The 14,948-nt window shown below is 51.0% G+C and overlaps 1 protein-coding gene across 1 annotated transcript; it reads left to right on the forward strand.

The window, feature by feature from the left end:
- The first annotated feature begins 9,446 nt into the window (after positions 1-9,446).
- Ubald2 (UBA-like domain containing 2) lies at positions 9,447-14,430 on the forward strand. The gene is made up of 3 exons (NM_176902.3): positions 9,447-9,781; positions 9,912-9,974; positions 13,347-14,430. The coding sequence occupies exons 1-3, from the start codon at positions 9,662-9,664 to the stop codon at positions 13,656-13,658; spliced, it is 495 nt and encodes a 164-aa protein (NP_795876.1). The 5' UTR covers positions 9,447-9,661; the 3' UTR covers positions 13,659-14,430.
- The last annotated feature ends 518 nt before the right edge of the window (positions 14,431-14,948 follow it).

Consider the following 14,948-nt stretch of genomic DNA (forward strand, 5'->3'; position numbering starts at 1 on the left):
CTGTCTCTCTGTCTCTGTCTCTTCTCTCCCCGACTCTCTCTTCTCTCCCTCGCCCCCTCTCCCTCCCTCCCCCTCCTTCCCCCTCTCTCCTGCCCTATGTTCCCCTCTATCACATGATTACTTCCTATGTCCTTGAAAGTTACTGAGACCTTCTTATGAGAGTCTTTATATCTCTTCCAACATTTCTGTCTTTTCTGCTGAGTCCTGGCCAGCTTAAATGCCCTCCCTGGACTGCTCTGCACTCCAGGACCACTTGCCTAGGGGTGACATCACCACGGTGGTACTCAGGAGATAATGGCAGGAAAAACAAAACAAGTCCTCGCTGTAAGTAGTAGGACAGCCAGGACTACACAGGGAGACTTTGCAAAACAAAACAAAAACCTTTGGCCTCTGGATGTCTGTGTACACACAAGCCTACCCATGAATATGTACAGACACACCGATAAAATAATAATAAAAAAGTAATAATTGTTTAAAAGTCCCTCCATGGGTCCGGACAGTAGCTCAGTGCTTATCTACCTGGAGCAGGCATTTCCAGTTCCCCTAGAGGGGCGGTCTGAATGAGAATGCCCCTGCAGGCTCAGGAATTTGAATATTTGGTTCCTAGTTGGGAAACTGTTTGGAAGGATTAGGAGGTGTGGCCTTCTTTAAGGAGGCATGTCACCAGGTATGCTCAGGCACAATCTCTTTTTGCCTCCTTAGTTTGGAAAAGATGGAAATTGCCTGCCTGCTGCCGTGCTTCCAGCAATACTGAAACTCTAAGCAAGCCCCCAACTAAATGCGTTCTTTTATAAGCTGCCTTGGTTATGGTGTCTCTTCACAGAAATAGAACAACAACTAAGACACCTACCATTCCAAAAAGAAAAAGAAAAAAATCAAATAAAACTATAAACATTACGACAATAATTCCAGAACTCAGGAGGAGACTGAGGCAGAGCCGGGCAGTGGTGGCACATGCCTGTAATCCCAGCACTTGGGAGGCAGGTGGATTTCTGAGTTCGAGGCCAGCCTGGTCTATAGAGTGAGTTCCAGGACAGCCAGGGCTACACTGAAAAACCCTGTCTCACAAGAGAGAGAGAGAGAGAGAGAGAGAGAGAGAGAGAGAAACTGAGGCAGGAGAATTGCCAAAAGTTCAAGGCCACTTTGGTCTACATGAGTCCCAGTCCATATTGATGTAAAGACCAAGACTCTGCCTCAAAAGTACCTAAATAAATAAAGATAAGTGAATTCGTGGCTGGTCAGAGTGGCACATGCCTGCAATCTCAGCACTTGGGAGGCAGAAACAGGAGGACCAAAAACATCCTCAGCTACATAGTGAAGTTTGCGGCAGGCCTAGACGACATAAGAAATTGTCTTACAATAGACTAACTAGCTAGCTAGCTAACTAGCTAAATAAATAAATAAATGATAAACACCCAGATTCCGAGATAAACAGGCAAGCATGAATCTACTCCATTGCCCAATAGGCTAACTGTCTGTGAAGTCGGTGGCAGCTTTTGCTAATGTGTTCCTACAGCCTTTCTTTCTTTTCTTTTCTTTTTATTTTTCTGAGACAGGGTTTCTCTGTGTAGCCCTGGCTGTCCTGGAACTCACTCTGTAGACCAGGCTGGCCTCGAACTCAGAAATCTGCCTGTCTCTGCCTCCCAAGTGCTGGGATTAAAGGCGTGTGCCACCACGCCCAGCTCCTACAGCCTTTCTTCCTCAACGTCTGAGTATGAGGGAGAAATCTGGACTTCCGAGAAGTCATATAACTCTTCTGGACCCTGAACCAGGAACAGAAGGAAGAACGTGTGCTCCTTCGGAGTTACTCCACTTCGTTGCTGGCATTCAGCCCCCAGCCTTCTCCCTGACTGTGGGCGTGGTTCAGAATGGAAGCATCCGGGTCTGTGGAACAACTGCTTAAATCAGCCTTAGCGGGCTGGAGAGATGGCTCAGCGGTTAAGAGCGCCGACTGCTCTTCCAAAGGTCATGAGTTCAAATCCCAGCAACCACATGGTGGCTCATAACCATCTGTAATGAAATCTGATGCCCTCTTCTGGTGTGTCTGAAGACAGCTACAGTGTACTTACATATAATACATAAATAAATATTTTAAAAAAAATCAGCCTTAACACCAAGGGGGATGGGGATGGGGGAAACCCTAACCCTAACCCTAACCCTTGAGGATAACAAACAATAAGGCCGGCTGCATTTCAATAAAACTTTATTTACAAAAGCAGGCCCCAAGGGTGTAGCTTGCCAGCTTGGAAGCCTCCACTTCAGGGAAGATTCCAGACTCTGGAAAATGATGTCACTGCCCTGAGGGTAGTTTTTCTTGACCTACTGAACTTGGCTCGGGTGAGAGGTAAGCCTGCAGGTCTGGGTTACTGCCGCCTAGTGAGGTCTAACCTGGTCTAACCTCCTGAGCCTGAGGACTCTTAGGGCCAATCTGACAGCACTGGCAGGTTTTCCCCAGAGAAAAGAAAGTTCACCCTTCCACACCCAGACCAGGTGCTTGTCAGCCCTGGTCTCTTCCAGCTCAGACCTGTTCCTGCCTCACCACCTTCCCAACCTGTGTTTCAAATGCATATTTTTTTGTTTTGAGGGGTTGGGGTTGTTCATTTGTTTTTTTTTTTAGATGGAGGGGAGGGGGTCTCTTTGTAGCCCTGGCTGTCCTAGAACTCACTCTGTATACCATGCTGGCCTTGAACTTGCAGAGGTCCGAGTGCCTTTTCCTCTGAGTGCTGGAATTAAAGGCATAGGCCACCCCCATTTTGTTTATGTGAGGGCTGGGCTCAAACTCTGGCCATCCTGCTTGCTTGTCAAGAACTTTACCGAGGCAGCCATCTCTGAATTTCCATGCAGATGTCTACTGTGCCCTCACACACTTCCCTCACCTCCCCATCCCCCTCCCGTTTCTCTCCTCCTGTCAGTCCGACTGGTTCCCCCTGAGCAACTTTACCTCTACTTCCATGTATATGATTTTGGGTACTATGTAAAAATCTAGGAACCATGAGCAAGAGATAACACACACACACACACACACACGTGCACACACACACACACACACACACACACACACACGACTTGCCTTTATGAGGTCCTCTTATTTCACTTACTATGATTCTCTCCATTTTCCTATAAATGGTATAACTTCCTTCTTGTTCTTATTGGCCTTGTTGTTGTTGCTGTTCGTCTTCCTCTTCTTCCTCCTCTTCCTCCTCCTCTTGTTGGTTTTTCAATTTAAGGTTTCTTTGTGTAGCCCTGGCTGTCCTGGAGCTCACTTCTGTAGATCAGGCTGGCCTCAAACTCTGAGATCCATTTGCCTCTGCCTCCCAAGCGCTGGGATCAAAGGTGTGAGCTGCCACAGCCACTGCCACCACTGCCACCACTGCACAACTTTGTTCTTTATGGCTTAACTAAACTCCACTGTGGCCGGGCAGTGGTGGCACACACATTTAATCCCAGCACTTGGGAGGCAGAGGCAGGTGGATTTCTGAGTTCGAGGCCAGCCTGGTCTGCAGAGTGAGTTCCAGGACAGCCGGGGCTATACAGAGAAACCCTGTCTTGAAAAAAACAAAAACAAACAAACAAACAAACAAACAAACAAAAGAACTCCACTGTGCAGGAGATGGAGACCTCAGAGGATACAAGCACTTGTTGCTCTTGCTAAGGGGCCTGGGTTCTATTCTGAGCGCCTACATGGTAGCTCCCTACCACCTATAACTCCAGTTTCAGGGGATCTAGTGCTGATTTTTGTGGGAACCAGGAACACACGTGATGCAGGACATACCTGCGGGTAGGTGGACATTCATGTACATACAATAATAGTTATGAAAATATTTCATTCCTGCCAGGAAGTGGTAGGAGAAGCTCAGAAGGCAGAGGCAGGTGGATTTCTTTGAGTTCAAGCCCAGCTTGTTCTACAGAGTGAGTTCCAGCATAGCCAGGACTATACAGAGAAGCCCTGTCTTTTAAAAAACAAAACCCAAACAAACATATACAGCCCATCTTGGCTGTTGGAGACCAAGGCTGTTTCCATAACTCAGCCGTGTGAACACTGAAGCATGCCGTGTGCCTGTGTTAGAGGAGTCTGTGATGTGCAAGAGTCTGCTGTGTTGTGCTCTGTTATCTTGGAGTCCCTCCAGTATATAACCAATAGTGGTTGATTGGGATTTGAGATGGGCTCTTGCTATGTCCCCTTGTCTAGCCTCTAAATTCACAGTGGTCCTCCTGCCTCAGACTCTAGAGTACTAGGATCACAGGTGTGCTCCACCATGTCCAGCTCCTAAACAGGTCTTCCTTTGGCCTTGCTTTGGTCTGTGCTTTCCGGTCTCACAACTCAGCTCCTTCGTTTACCTAAAGGCCTCCCAATTCCTGTTCTTTACGCTCTAATGAGCCTGCCTCCTCAGACTATTTCCTCATGATCTGTAACTGCTAGTTTGATAAGAATTGCCTCATGAAGTCATGGAGAAGAGGAAAAGCCAGCGCTCTCAGAGGAGTTCTCACATGCTCCAGGGGCTGCCACTTAGATCACCACCCACCGGGGGAGTAGCTGTGAACGAGGAACTGAGTCTCACACTGGCACGGGCAGGTGTGGTCAATGAGGATGGTGAGAGAGCTGGAGAAGAATTGAGGGGAGTTTGAGCATTGAGACTGGTGACAGAAGCAGGGTTTGCATTTGGTTCCTGGAGTGGGGGTGGGGCTTTCGGTCTCCCCCCCCCCCCCCCCAGTATACATTTCTCTATTAAAGAGGAGATTCAGCTACTCTCGGGTCTGTAGCCTGGTCTCAGCAGGCAGAGGTTCTCACTGGGGAGCCGGAATGGTGAGCTCTTGACCTCTCCAGTCCTTTCCCAAGGAGAGTGTTAGAGTGTTCCTCGTCTGTCTGTCCTTTGGTCTGAGCAGGAAGCCAGCATACCCACCCACCCAAGAAGGCGGAGACTGGTCCTGGAGGCTGTTCCTCAATCCTCCCTTTGTCTCCCTGCCCCTGTAGATTGCTAAGACACACCCAGCAACCAAAGGTGGGGTTACCTTATCACCTGGCTGTCAGGTACAGCACAGAGTGTCCAGGCCACCGTGCTGCTCTGGGGGAATGCCTTCAACAGTGCTAGGAGTGGCCTGGCCTTTGTCCTTTGTGAGGCATGTGACAGTTTGTGGAAAACATAATCTGGTATAAACCAGCATGAACTCATCCCTTGGGGGGGATCAGCCTTGGCTCTTCTGTCTCTAACCACAGGGATGAAAGGTGGTTCCTATCTTGTCAGTACTATCTAGGCCCTAGATTCGAAGGAGATTCCAGTGGGCCGGCTGGACTAGAAAGGAGAATGTGCTATTTGAAGAGTATGCACACCTGTCTACATAATAAGTTCTAGAACAGCCAGGGCCAGATAGAAAGACCTTGTCTCAAAACAAAAACAAACAAAAACGAAAACAAAACCAAAACCAAAAAAAACCACTTGTGCTCTCAGAACTCAGTAAGAGATTTGTGTGTTTAGGCCAGTCTGGGCTATGGATGGAGAACTTTATCCACAGCTCAGGGCCAAGCAAGGCTACATAAATAAATAAATAAATAAATAAATAAATAAATAAATGAATAAATGGGGGGGGGAACTAGAGGAAGACAGGCAGTCAGGGGAAGGTTGGGAATGAAAAGAACTTCTGTCTGCCCAACCTTGATCTCGTTCATTGCCACAAGAAAGGAGTTCCGTGCTACCTGACCTTGGTGAGATCTGAGCGCTCTCCAAGCCTTAGGCTTATTAGGAACCTGGCACTCTCAAATTCTCTTTCTCTCAGTTATGTTGGAGCTGCTTGGGTCCGGGGCGTAGAAATGAGGAAGAACCTTTAATGCTGGTGTGGCTTCTAATTCCAGCACCTGGACCAGGTCAGTTCAGGGTCAGTCTTGGCTACCTAGTGATTTCAAAGCCAGCCTGGGCTACGTGAAGACCCTGTCTCAATAAACAAAGTGAAATAATAAAAATTATAACCAGTGAACAAACAAACAAAAAGAAGTGGAAGGGAGGAAAAAAGGATTAGGAAATTGAGGATGCAGTAAATGTGGGGGTGCTGGCGCCCTACCCTTCTGCCCTTCCAGACCCTTGCTGCCTCCCTAGAGAATGCCACAGAGTCTCTGAAAACAGTTGCTTAGAAGGGGCCCTCTTTGAGCTCCACTGAGGAGATAACTCATAGTAATGGAGGTAGCAGGGTGTGACGCCACTTGCTACTTCGTGGTACTGGTCTGGTGTCCCTTAGCTGTTTCCAGGATGGTCTGAAGACAAAAGTAAGAGATGTCTGGCTCCCCGGGAAGTGCTTAGCGCAGGGCTGCCGAGTGTTATCATCCACTACCGCCAGTCCGCCTACGGTCTTACTCACACAGATCTCGTTATGCACGCACCACACAAGGATGTTTCTCTTATTAGCTGCTGTATCATCCCTAGCTCTGTGGTCCTGCCATTGATGTAACAAGGATTTTGTTCTCTCGGAGGCTACCAGTTGTGTTTCATTTGTTATTAATGGCATGTTTTTATTGCAGTGTTTCACTGGCCTTGTATTGTCCTCTCAGATTAAGATAATAACACCTTCGGTTAATAATACCTTGCACTTGATTCGCTTTCATCTCCACAGCTCAAAGTCCTCAACAAACATGACCTCATCCATTCTTCCCCGCTCCCGCCCAGGAGCCCCGGAGCCCCCGAGCCCCGCCCCGGAGCCCCGAGCCCGGGGAGTGGGGGGGTAGGGGCTCAGTGGTGCTCCTTCGGCTCCTAGCCATTCATCTTCAACCAGATTCTCAGAAGCCTTAAGTATTGATTAAGCCCTTCCACCTGTCAGGACCACAGATCACACGCTTATTTCTGGAGCTCTTCCTGCCTCCTCTTGGGATGACCTTCGCCCACAGAAGATCACCTGAGCTCCAGCCCCTCAGGCTTAGGAGGCTTGCCCGCTCTTCCCAGCAGTCCACAGCTGGGTCTTGCACCGGGTAAACATTAGCTGATCCTTAGAGATTAGTTGCCTTAATGTCCAGGAAACAACAGATTTTTCAGTTTTTATCTTCCTTGAGAGCTGGATAATTCTTTACATAGCCTAGGCTAGCCTACAAGTCCTAATCCTCCCGCCTCAACCACCCAGATGCTGGGAATTACAGACCTTCATGTACCCCCATAGTAGCGGGTGTGGGAACTTTTTAATGAAGACCTGGAGGCTATAGGCACGTTCTCTTAAAATGTCTGTGTCCAAAGTCGACTTTGCTACTCACCGCCCCGGCATGCTGGACACCTGTAGGTACTTGTGAATACCTGCAGCCCACAATGACAGTGCTTCCTTGTTCTAGGGCAGCTCTTGGCCCGAGATCCCTGGAAGTGCAGGCTGCTGGCTGTGCCTTTGTATTTTCACTTTGCAGTTACCTTGGGGGAGCAGGGAAAGACCTTGAAACTCTACAGGGGCCACCTAGCCTACACAACCACATCTCTGCATTCAAGCAACCCGTGATAAAATAATATCAGGACAGAAAATTGTATCGGTACAGACTTTTTTCTTTTTTTAAACATGCACAGATTTCCCCTCCCTATTTCTTGAACAATACAGTACAACTATTAGTGCTTACGTTCTATTAGGTATTATAAGGCATTTTAGAGGTTATGTACAATATATGAGGCTGTGTAGGGGTTATGTACAAACGCTATGCTGTGTTATGCTATGCTACATAAAAGAAGTTGAGTGTCAACAGCTTTAGGGGACCCTGAAACACGGCTGGGGGGGGGGGGTCTATACTTGACTTCCCAGGCACACTTACAGCCTCAGCCCGTGGGCGTTTTGGGGATATCTAAAGATAATTATAGTACTCCTACCCCTTCAAAACAAACAAACAAAACAGAAGACAAAAGAAACAAGATTAACTCATCCTTGCGCCCAAAGCTTTTTGTTCTCTTCTTGTGGAGCTGGGGAGGTAGCCGGGGCTTCTGGTAGGCTAGGAGAGCTCTCCAGCCAGCTGTGCATTCATTGGTGTGCAAACATCAGTTGTAACCTTATTCTTAGCTAGATACTTTCTAAAAAACGGGCAAGTTCTCTTAAAGAGAACATTTAGTCCTTTTAGGTAAAATAAAAAGAGTTCAGTGAGTAAAGGCGCTTGCTGCCAAGTTTGTCAACCCCAGTCTGGTTTTACACCCACACCATGGAAAGCGACTCTCACTGCCTCTGCCTTCACTGGCAAAGAAATAGAAGTGAGGTTTGCTTTCTTCTGTTCTGTCCTTCTGTTCTGCACACCCTAACTAGTTAGAACCTTCGCTGTAATTAGTTCTGATGAAAAACAGTATATGTCTTCCTGAAACAGGAGCCTTCACAGTAAATTCCCAATCCGATCCTCCAGATCAGGGTGGAAACAGTTCCTGCCCGCTCCCCATGGTCTAGAATCCTTGGATAAGTGGGGCTCTTATACCATGTGTCATTTTTTCCTACCAGCCAACTTCACCATCTTGTGTACCTTAAATCATCTTTAGGTCACTTTAATACCCAATACAATGTAAGTTTCATGTGAATAGATGTATCAATGTCCTCTTGATCAGGGAATAATGACAAAGAAAATGTCTTCATGCTGAAAACAGGTACTTTTTTTTTTTTTTTTTTTTTTAAAGCATAAGGTTTTTAAACCCCGAGGCTGGATTATGCAAAGCATGCCCTGGCACTGGCTATTCCCCCCCACCCCCGTGTGTGTGTGTGTGTGTGTGTGTGTGTGTGTGTGTGTGTGTGTGTGTGTGTTTGGAGAGTTTCTCTATGTAGCCCTGCTGGCTGTCCTGGAACTAACTCACCATGTAGGCAAGACTGGCCTCGAACTCAGAGCTATCCGAATGCCTCTACCTCCCACTGAGCCCTGAAATTAAAACCATGTGGTCACTACGCCTGGTTCTTTTGTGTTGTTTTGTTTTGTTTTGTTTTGTGGTGTTAAGAAATTGAACCCAGGATCTGTCTGCCATGTTTCAAAAGTTTTCTTTTTCTTTTCTTTTTTTTTTAAGAGAGACTGTTTAGAAGCTATTTAAAAATTTAAATACTCTTGAGAGTCGAGTAGCTGCGAAGGTTCTGTGTGTTTTCTATTTTGATCGTTCTGTTTCTCGAGATGACCACATCTTTCAGAGGAAATGAGTCAAAGCCACTCCGTCTTGCTTTTCCAGCTGAGCATGTTCAGTTTCAATGAAGTAATGAATGAACTTGGCCAGCACCACCCCCACGCCTACAACAGCAAACACTGATGACCTCCACCAATCAGAACGCGGTCAGGGTTTTCGAGTTGAGTTCAAACAGGCCTACGGTAGGCCAATCAGCGCATCACGCCCCGCCTCCCGATGGCGGCCCCAGCCAACCACCAACTCGGAGGAGCCAAAACACGGAGGCTGGCCAATGCCGGGGTGCCCCCGCGGCACCGACTCCGCCAATGGGCGCGGCCAGGCGAGGAGAGAAACAGAGCGGCCGGGCCCGCCGCAGGATTCGAATCGAACGTCCGTGTGGGAGCCGGCGGCTGGCTGGGCTGCGCGTGGGCCAATCAGCGGCGTCGGCTCACGGCCCCCGAACGTTGGGCCTGGCGGCCCCGCCCCGCGCTGTTGTTTGCGGCGTCGGCGCGGCCGCGCGAGCCGAACCACAACATTCGCCGGGCGGCGGCGGAGCTGCGAGCGTGAGCCCGGGGCGGCCGCCCAGCGCCATGTCGGTGAACACGGACGAGCTGCGGCACCAGGTCATGATCAACCAGTTCGTGCTGGCCGCGGGCTGCGCGGCCGATCAGGCGCAGCAGCTGCTGCAAGCGGCGCACTGGCAGTTCGAGGTGTGCACCGGGCCGGGGTCGGGAGCGCGCGTGGGAGCCGGGGGCCGCGTAGGGGGGCCGCGGCGGGGGGGGGGGGGGCCGGGGCGGCCAGGCCTCGCTCACGCCGCTGCGTCCCGTATTTTGTCCGCAGACCGCCCTAAGCACGTTCTTTCAAGAAAGCAACATTCCCAACAGCCACCACCACCCGCAGATGGTAAGTGTTCCCCAGGGCCGCGGAGGGGGCGCTCGGTGCGGCAGGGTCGCTGTCAGCCGCGCCGGTGACAGCCATGTTGCCGGGGAGCGGCGCGCCGCGAATGTAAACAAAGAGCCAAAATGTCTTCCAGGAAAGAGCGCTCCCAGGCCGGCGCTGGCTCGCCCAACTTTGGGACCCGCCTCCAGGCCGCTGGATCGGGGCCTGAGGCCCTGTGCTGGGCGCTGTGCCCTGGGTGTAAGGGCCTTGGTGTTGGGGAGGTGGGGGTAGAAGGAAGGGAAGACGGCTTCCAGCAGGATGTTGCGATTCTGATAGCAGAGGATGGGGAAGGGGCTCGAGGATAACCAGACCTTTGGGGACTTCGGGGTGGTGGGGGACTGAGGGATTTGTGTCTTGATGCAAAACACACACACACACACACACACACACACGACTGAGGTAGGGATTTGTGTCTTGGTGCAACAAACACAGCCGTGTGCACACACACACACACACACACACCACCCACCCACCCAGTGCTGCAGGAAGCAGGGGAGGGATAGATCCACCCTGGCTCCGGAAGTCCAACTCTACCCACAAAGGTAGGCTGGCCCTTCCAAAGCCTCCAGGGAACATAACCTTTATGGAGGATATACAGATTTATATACCTAAGGTGAGGCCAAGAATTTCTTTTAATCTCAGTATGTTAAGAAACAAAACAGTCCAGGAAATAGTTCTTGGAGCCTGGATTTGTCCTCTTCCAACTTGGCTCCAGGCTAGAGCCTTTGCCCTCTGGCCAGTGGGTACCCTGCTTTCCTGAGGCCAGGCACATCCCTTCTCTGCTCTAACTCCTAGTTAGCTATTAGCTCCAAACGTGTAGGAGGGCCTGAGCCCAGGAGAGGGGTGGTAAAACATTATTCCCTAAGAGATCTGCCATTGGACTTTTTTGTTTTTTTTGGTGTCCTTGTCCCCAGGAGACAAGACTACATGTGGATCTTCTGCTGTATCTTGTTCTCAGCACTTTTTTCTTCTGACAAAAACGAGCCGCCCCCCCCCCTCCCCGCGTGGTGGCGCACGCCTTTAATCCCAGCACTCAGGAGGCAGAGGCAGGCAGATTTCTGAGTTCGAGGCCAGCCTGGTCTACAGAGTGAGTTCCAGGACAGACAGGGCTACACAGAGAAACCCTGTCGCGAAAAACAAAAAAAAAAAACAAAAACAAACAAAAAACGAGGGGGGATGCTCAGGAAGGAGAGTCTGCCTCAGTTTAAACTAGCTCTCAACATTTGGAGTAAGATTGGAAAATGAATGATGCTGTGGGCCCCAGCCACTGCGGCCAAGCTCTTAGAAAATTCAGGTGGGATTCATCATGCCCAAGACCCCCTCCTACATCCAGCCATCCAGACCTCCAGCTTCCTAGACCTGGGAGTCTTCTGCTTTCATCCTGCTCAGTGTCTTCCTATGCACAAGACTATTCAGAAAAGCATAGCCATGCTGAAGGGCCTGGAACAAGGAAGCCAGCAAGCCCCAGCTTGAACTGGATTCCCTCCCTTCCCCCACCTTTGTCAATCTGTGTGTGTGTGTGTGTGTGTGTGTGTGTGTGTGTCTGTCTGTGAGTGTCTGTGAGTCTGTGTGTTCTCCTTGGAAGCTTCCCTTGGGAGACTGCTGGTTTTGTAACTCAGACGTTATAATCAGCACACCCAGGAGGGACCTGTGCTGGAGGCCTCGCCTGCACAGTAGGGAACAGCAGCCCTGTTCTGAGAGTCAGTCCAGTTTTTAAGACAAAATAATTAGAAAACTTAAATAAAAACATTGAAGCCAGCACTTGGGAGGTTAAGGCAGCAGGATGGCTGTGAACTCTAGGTCAGCCTGGGCTATCTAGCTGCATACTGTCTCAGATAAATACTTTATATGAAGAAAAGTCAACACAAAGTGGTGATAACTGCTAAACGATTGTCCTGTAGATTGCCAGCCACAGTTGGAAGGCTGTCACAGATGATAAGGGTCCTCAGTTGTATGAGGGGGGGGGGGCAAGAAGGCATTCGTAGGGAGAGGGGAAACGGCCATGACAGGGGCTCAGAATTGAGATTATAGGAGGGGCTTTAGGAAATGGAGTTCAAGCCTTGCTTTCACCAATGCTGTAGGCCTAGAGACCTGTCTGAGCTGCCCCCAGGCAGGTGGGTACAGTCCCCTTTAACCCTCTAGGCTGTTCTCTGGAGAAGAGACCTGGCCTCTCTGGCTTGGTTGACTGGGGAAGTCGGTCACGATGCTGTGATGCAACTGGCCTCCACCCTCAACCCCCCATTCATTGTTTCCTGCTGCCGAGAAGTCATGGGGGTGGGCAGGGAATCATGAGAGGAGGGAAGTGTCTGGGTGGGGCCAGACCTGCCTAAGGCCAAAGGCCTTCCCTTCAGGGCCTTGGAGCAGACAATGTTCAGAGTCCCCTAAGAGCTGATGTGGCACAGCCTCAGTGGGGGTGGGGGGGTCCCTGCCCCAGGCTCTGGCTTTGCTTTAACTAAAATGATAAAGCTTTAGCATCCTGTCCTGTGTCTCAGCACCCCACCCCCAGTGCCCTGTGCCTTGGGGAGGAGCCAGTGCTGCTAAAATTAGGAGAAGTTGAAAGGACTCCCTGGCCTCCTGAGGGAGAAGCAGCTTTGAGGTCAGAACTAGCCCCTGTAGGTCCTGGGCTCTGACCCACCTGTCTCCTAGGAGTGTGCCGCTGGCATCTGGAGCTGGCATGGCTGTTGCGTGTTTGGATTAGGAGCCCAGACCCGAGGAGGCACTTAACCCTGACTGCAGCTGGGCTCAGGCTTCAGGGCCTGGGCCTGGGCCTGGACACCTGCCTTGGGTGCATGTTCAATTGTGACTGACCCTTGGGCGTCAGCCTCCTCCTCTGTGTTACAGAAAGAATAACTGAGCTAACCAGATCCGCACATCGGAAGTGATGAGTGGAGAGAGGCAGGGGCCAAGCCCAGTCGCCTGAATGGAAGCTCTAAGAAAGCGCAGCTTTTCCAAGGCTCGTACAGGGAGGAGACCCTCCCCCTGGCCTGCACCCCGGCGCCTAACACCCTGGGGACATCTAAGGGTAGCTTGTGGAGAAAGCCAGCTGGCTCCCCCAAGCCAGGAAAGGAGCTGGGCAGCAGTGTCCTGGGCTGCCCCTTGTCCTTTCACGACGACACCCTAGCTTTGAGTTGGAATTAACCATTGACGTCTCATGCCCCTTGCCGGGTGTCTTCAAGCTTTGGGCAGCGAGCACACTCGGGTTTTGCTCTTCCATGTCCTTCACTGGCCCCAGGGAAGATAAGGGTTTTGAGTCCTATTGAAGTTGCCAGTGGGCAAGAGGCACCAGGATCCTGCCTTCCCTGCAGTCTCACCAACACCTCTCTTCTCTTCCTGCAGATGTGTACCCCCAGCAACACCCCTGCTACACCACCCAACTTCCCTGATGCATTGGCCATGTTCTCCAAGCTTCGAACCTCTGAGGGCCTGCAGAGCAGCAGCAGCAGCCCCATGGCAGCCGTGGCCTGTTCCCCCCCTGCAAACTTCAGCCCCTTCTGGGCCGCATCCCCACCCAATCACCAGGTGCCCTGGATCCCGCCCTCTTCCCCCAACACCTTCCATCTCCACTGCCCACAGCCCACGTGGCCCCCCGGAGCATCGCAGGGGGGCGCCCCTCAGAAAGCCATGGCAGCCATGGATGGCCAGAGATGAGACTGGACGCCACTGGGCTGGAGCAGGGGGCAGTCCAGGGTTGTGGGGACACAGATGAGGGCTGGGAGGGGGGGAACGCAAGAGGGCGGGGGGTTTCTTCACGATCGCACTGGAAGATTTTATAAGAGTTTTGGGGGGGGGGGGACAGTAAACGTCCTGAGCCACTTGGGTTCTTCAGGAGTTTCTCTTAGGGAAAGTTTTTTTTTCCTCTTTTTAATATATAACTATAATATATATGAATATAAATTTAGCTAATGTTTGTGAGAGTGGGGCCTGCACACGTGTTCCTGTCAGAGGCAAGGCTCACATTCCTTGCCAGCACCTCTTTCTCTGCCCAATTGAGGGGAACAAAAGGGTGTTCACAGATGGAGCGAGCTTGCAGCCGCGTGGCTGTGCTGCTCTGTGAGAAGGCGTGCCAGCCATTAGGAAGCCCCACCGCCAAAGGAGGTGCACCCAGGAGGGTCCTCAGAATCATGGACTTCTACCCCATTGCTGGTAGACAATTTTCATCTCTGCTGGTGGTGGCCTCTTGTTGACTCTGAAACTTGTCACCTTGTCACCAGCTAGATGTCAAGACTTGGCTGCCCTCTGATGTGGGTGCTTCTGCCCCTTCCCTGTTCTAACTGTCCGACAGGCTCCCAGTCTCTGTGTGTCCAGGCCAGAGGACCAGCACTCAGGAGAGTCTGCCTTTGGATTGAGTTCCCAAATTAGAGTCATCGCACCAGGGTGCAATTTTAATTTAAAAACTTAAAAGACTTTTCTAACTTCCCTAGTTTGTGTTTTTGTTTTTGCTTTGGTGGGGAAGGTCAGTGGGGTCCCTGGCTGGGGGCAGGGCATTGTCATTTGGCTTTTCCTAATGAGGATGCATTGCCCACCATGTTTGGTGGTGGTAGTTTCTGAGCCAGCAGCTCTTAGCCTCCTGCAGGATGTCAAGCGGGCGACCCATCCGCAGTGAGTTGCTCCTGGAGGCTCCTGTGGAGCTAAATCTCTGCTGCCCCTCAACTCTGAGGAGCCAAACAGCAGAATGGGAAAGACCAGAACCAAAATGAAATGAAACTTACAGGCCCCAGCCAGGAGGCCAACACGCGCGCATGCGCGCACACACACCCCTACCTCTCAGGTGGAGCAGAGCAATGGGCCCAGCTACCTTCTACTGTATGTGACACATGGCTGGACTTGGGAGCTGGGTCTGTCCTTTCGGTTTTGTTTCCTAGTTACAACCCCCTGGGCCTCCTCACAGATTCCCCTGCCCACCTGTGCTTTCCCAGGCTGGAAGGGGAAATCCCTGGC

The sequence above is a fragment of the Mus musculus genome, chromosome 11 (genome assembly GCF_000001635.26).
Source record: "Mus musculus strain C57BL/6J chromosome 11, GRCm38.p6 C57BL/6J".
Lineage (NCBI taxonomy): Eukaryota > Metazoa > Chordata > Mammalia > Rodentia > Muridae > Mus > Mus musculus.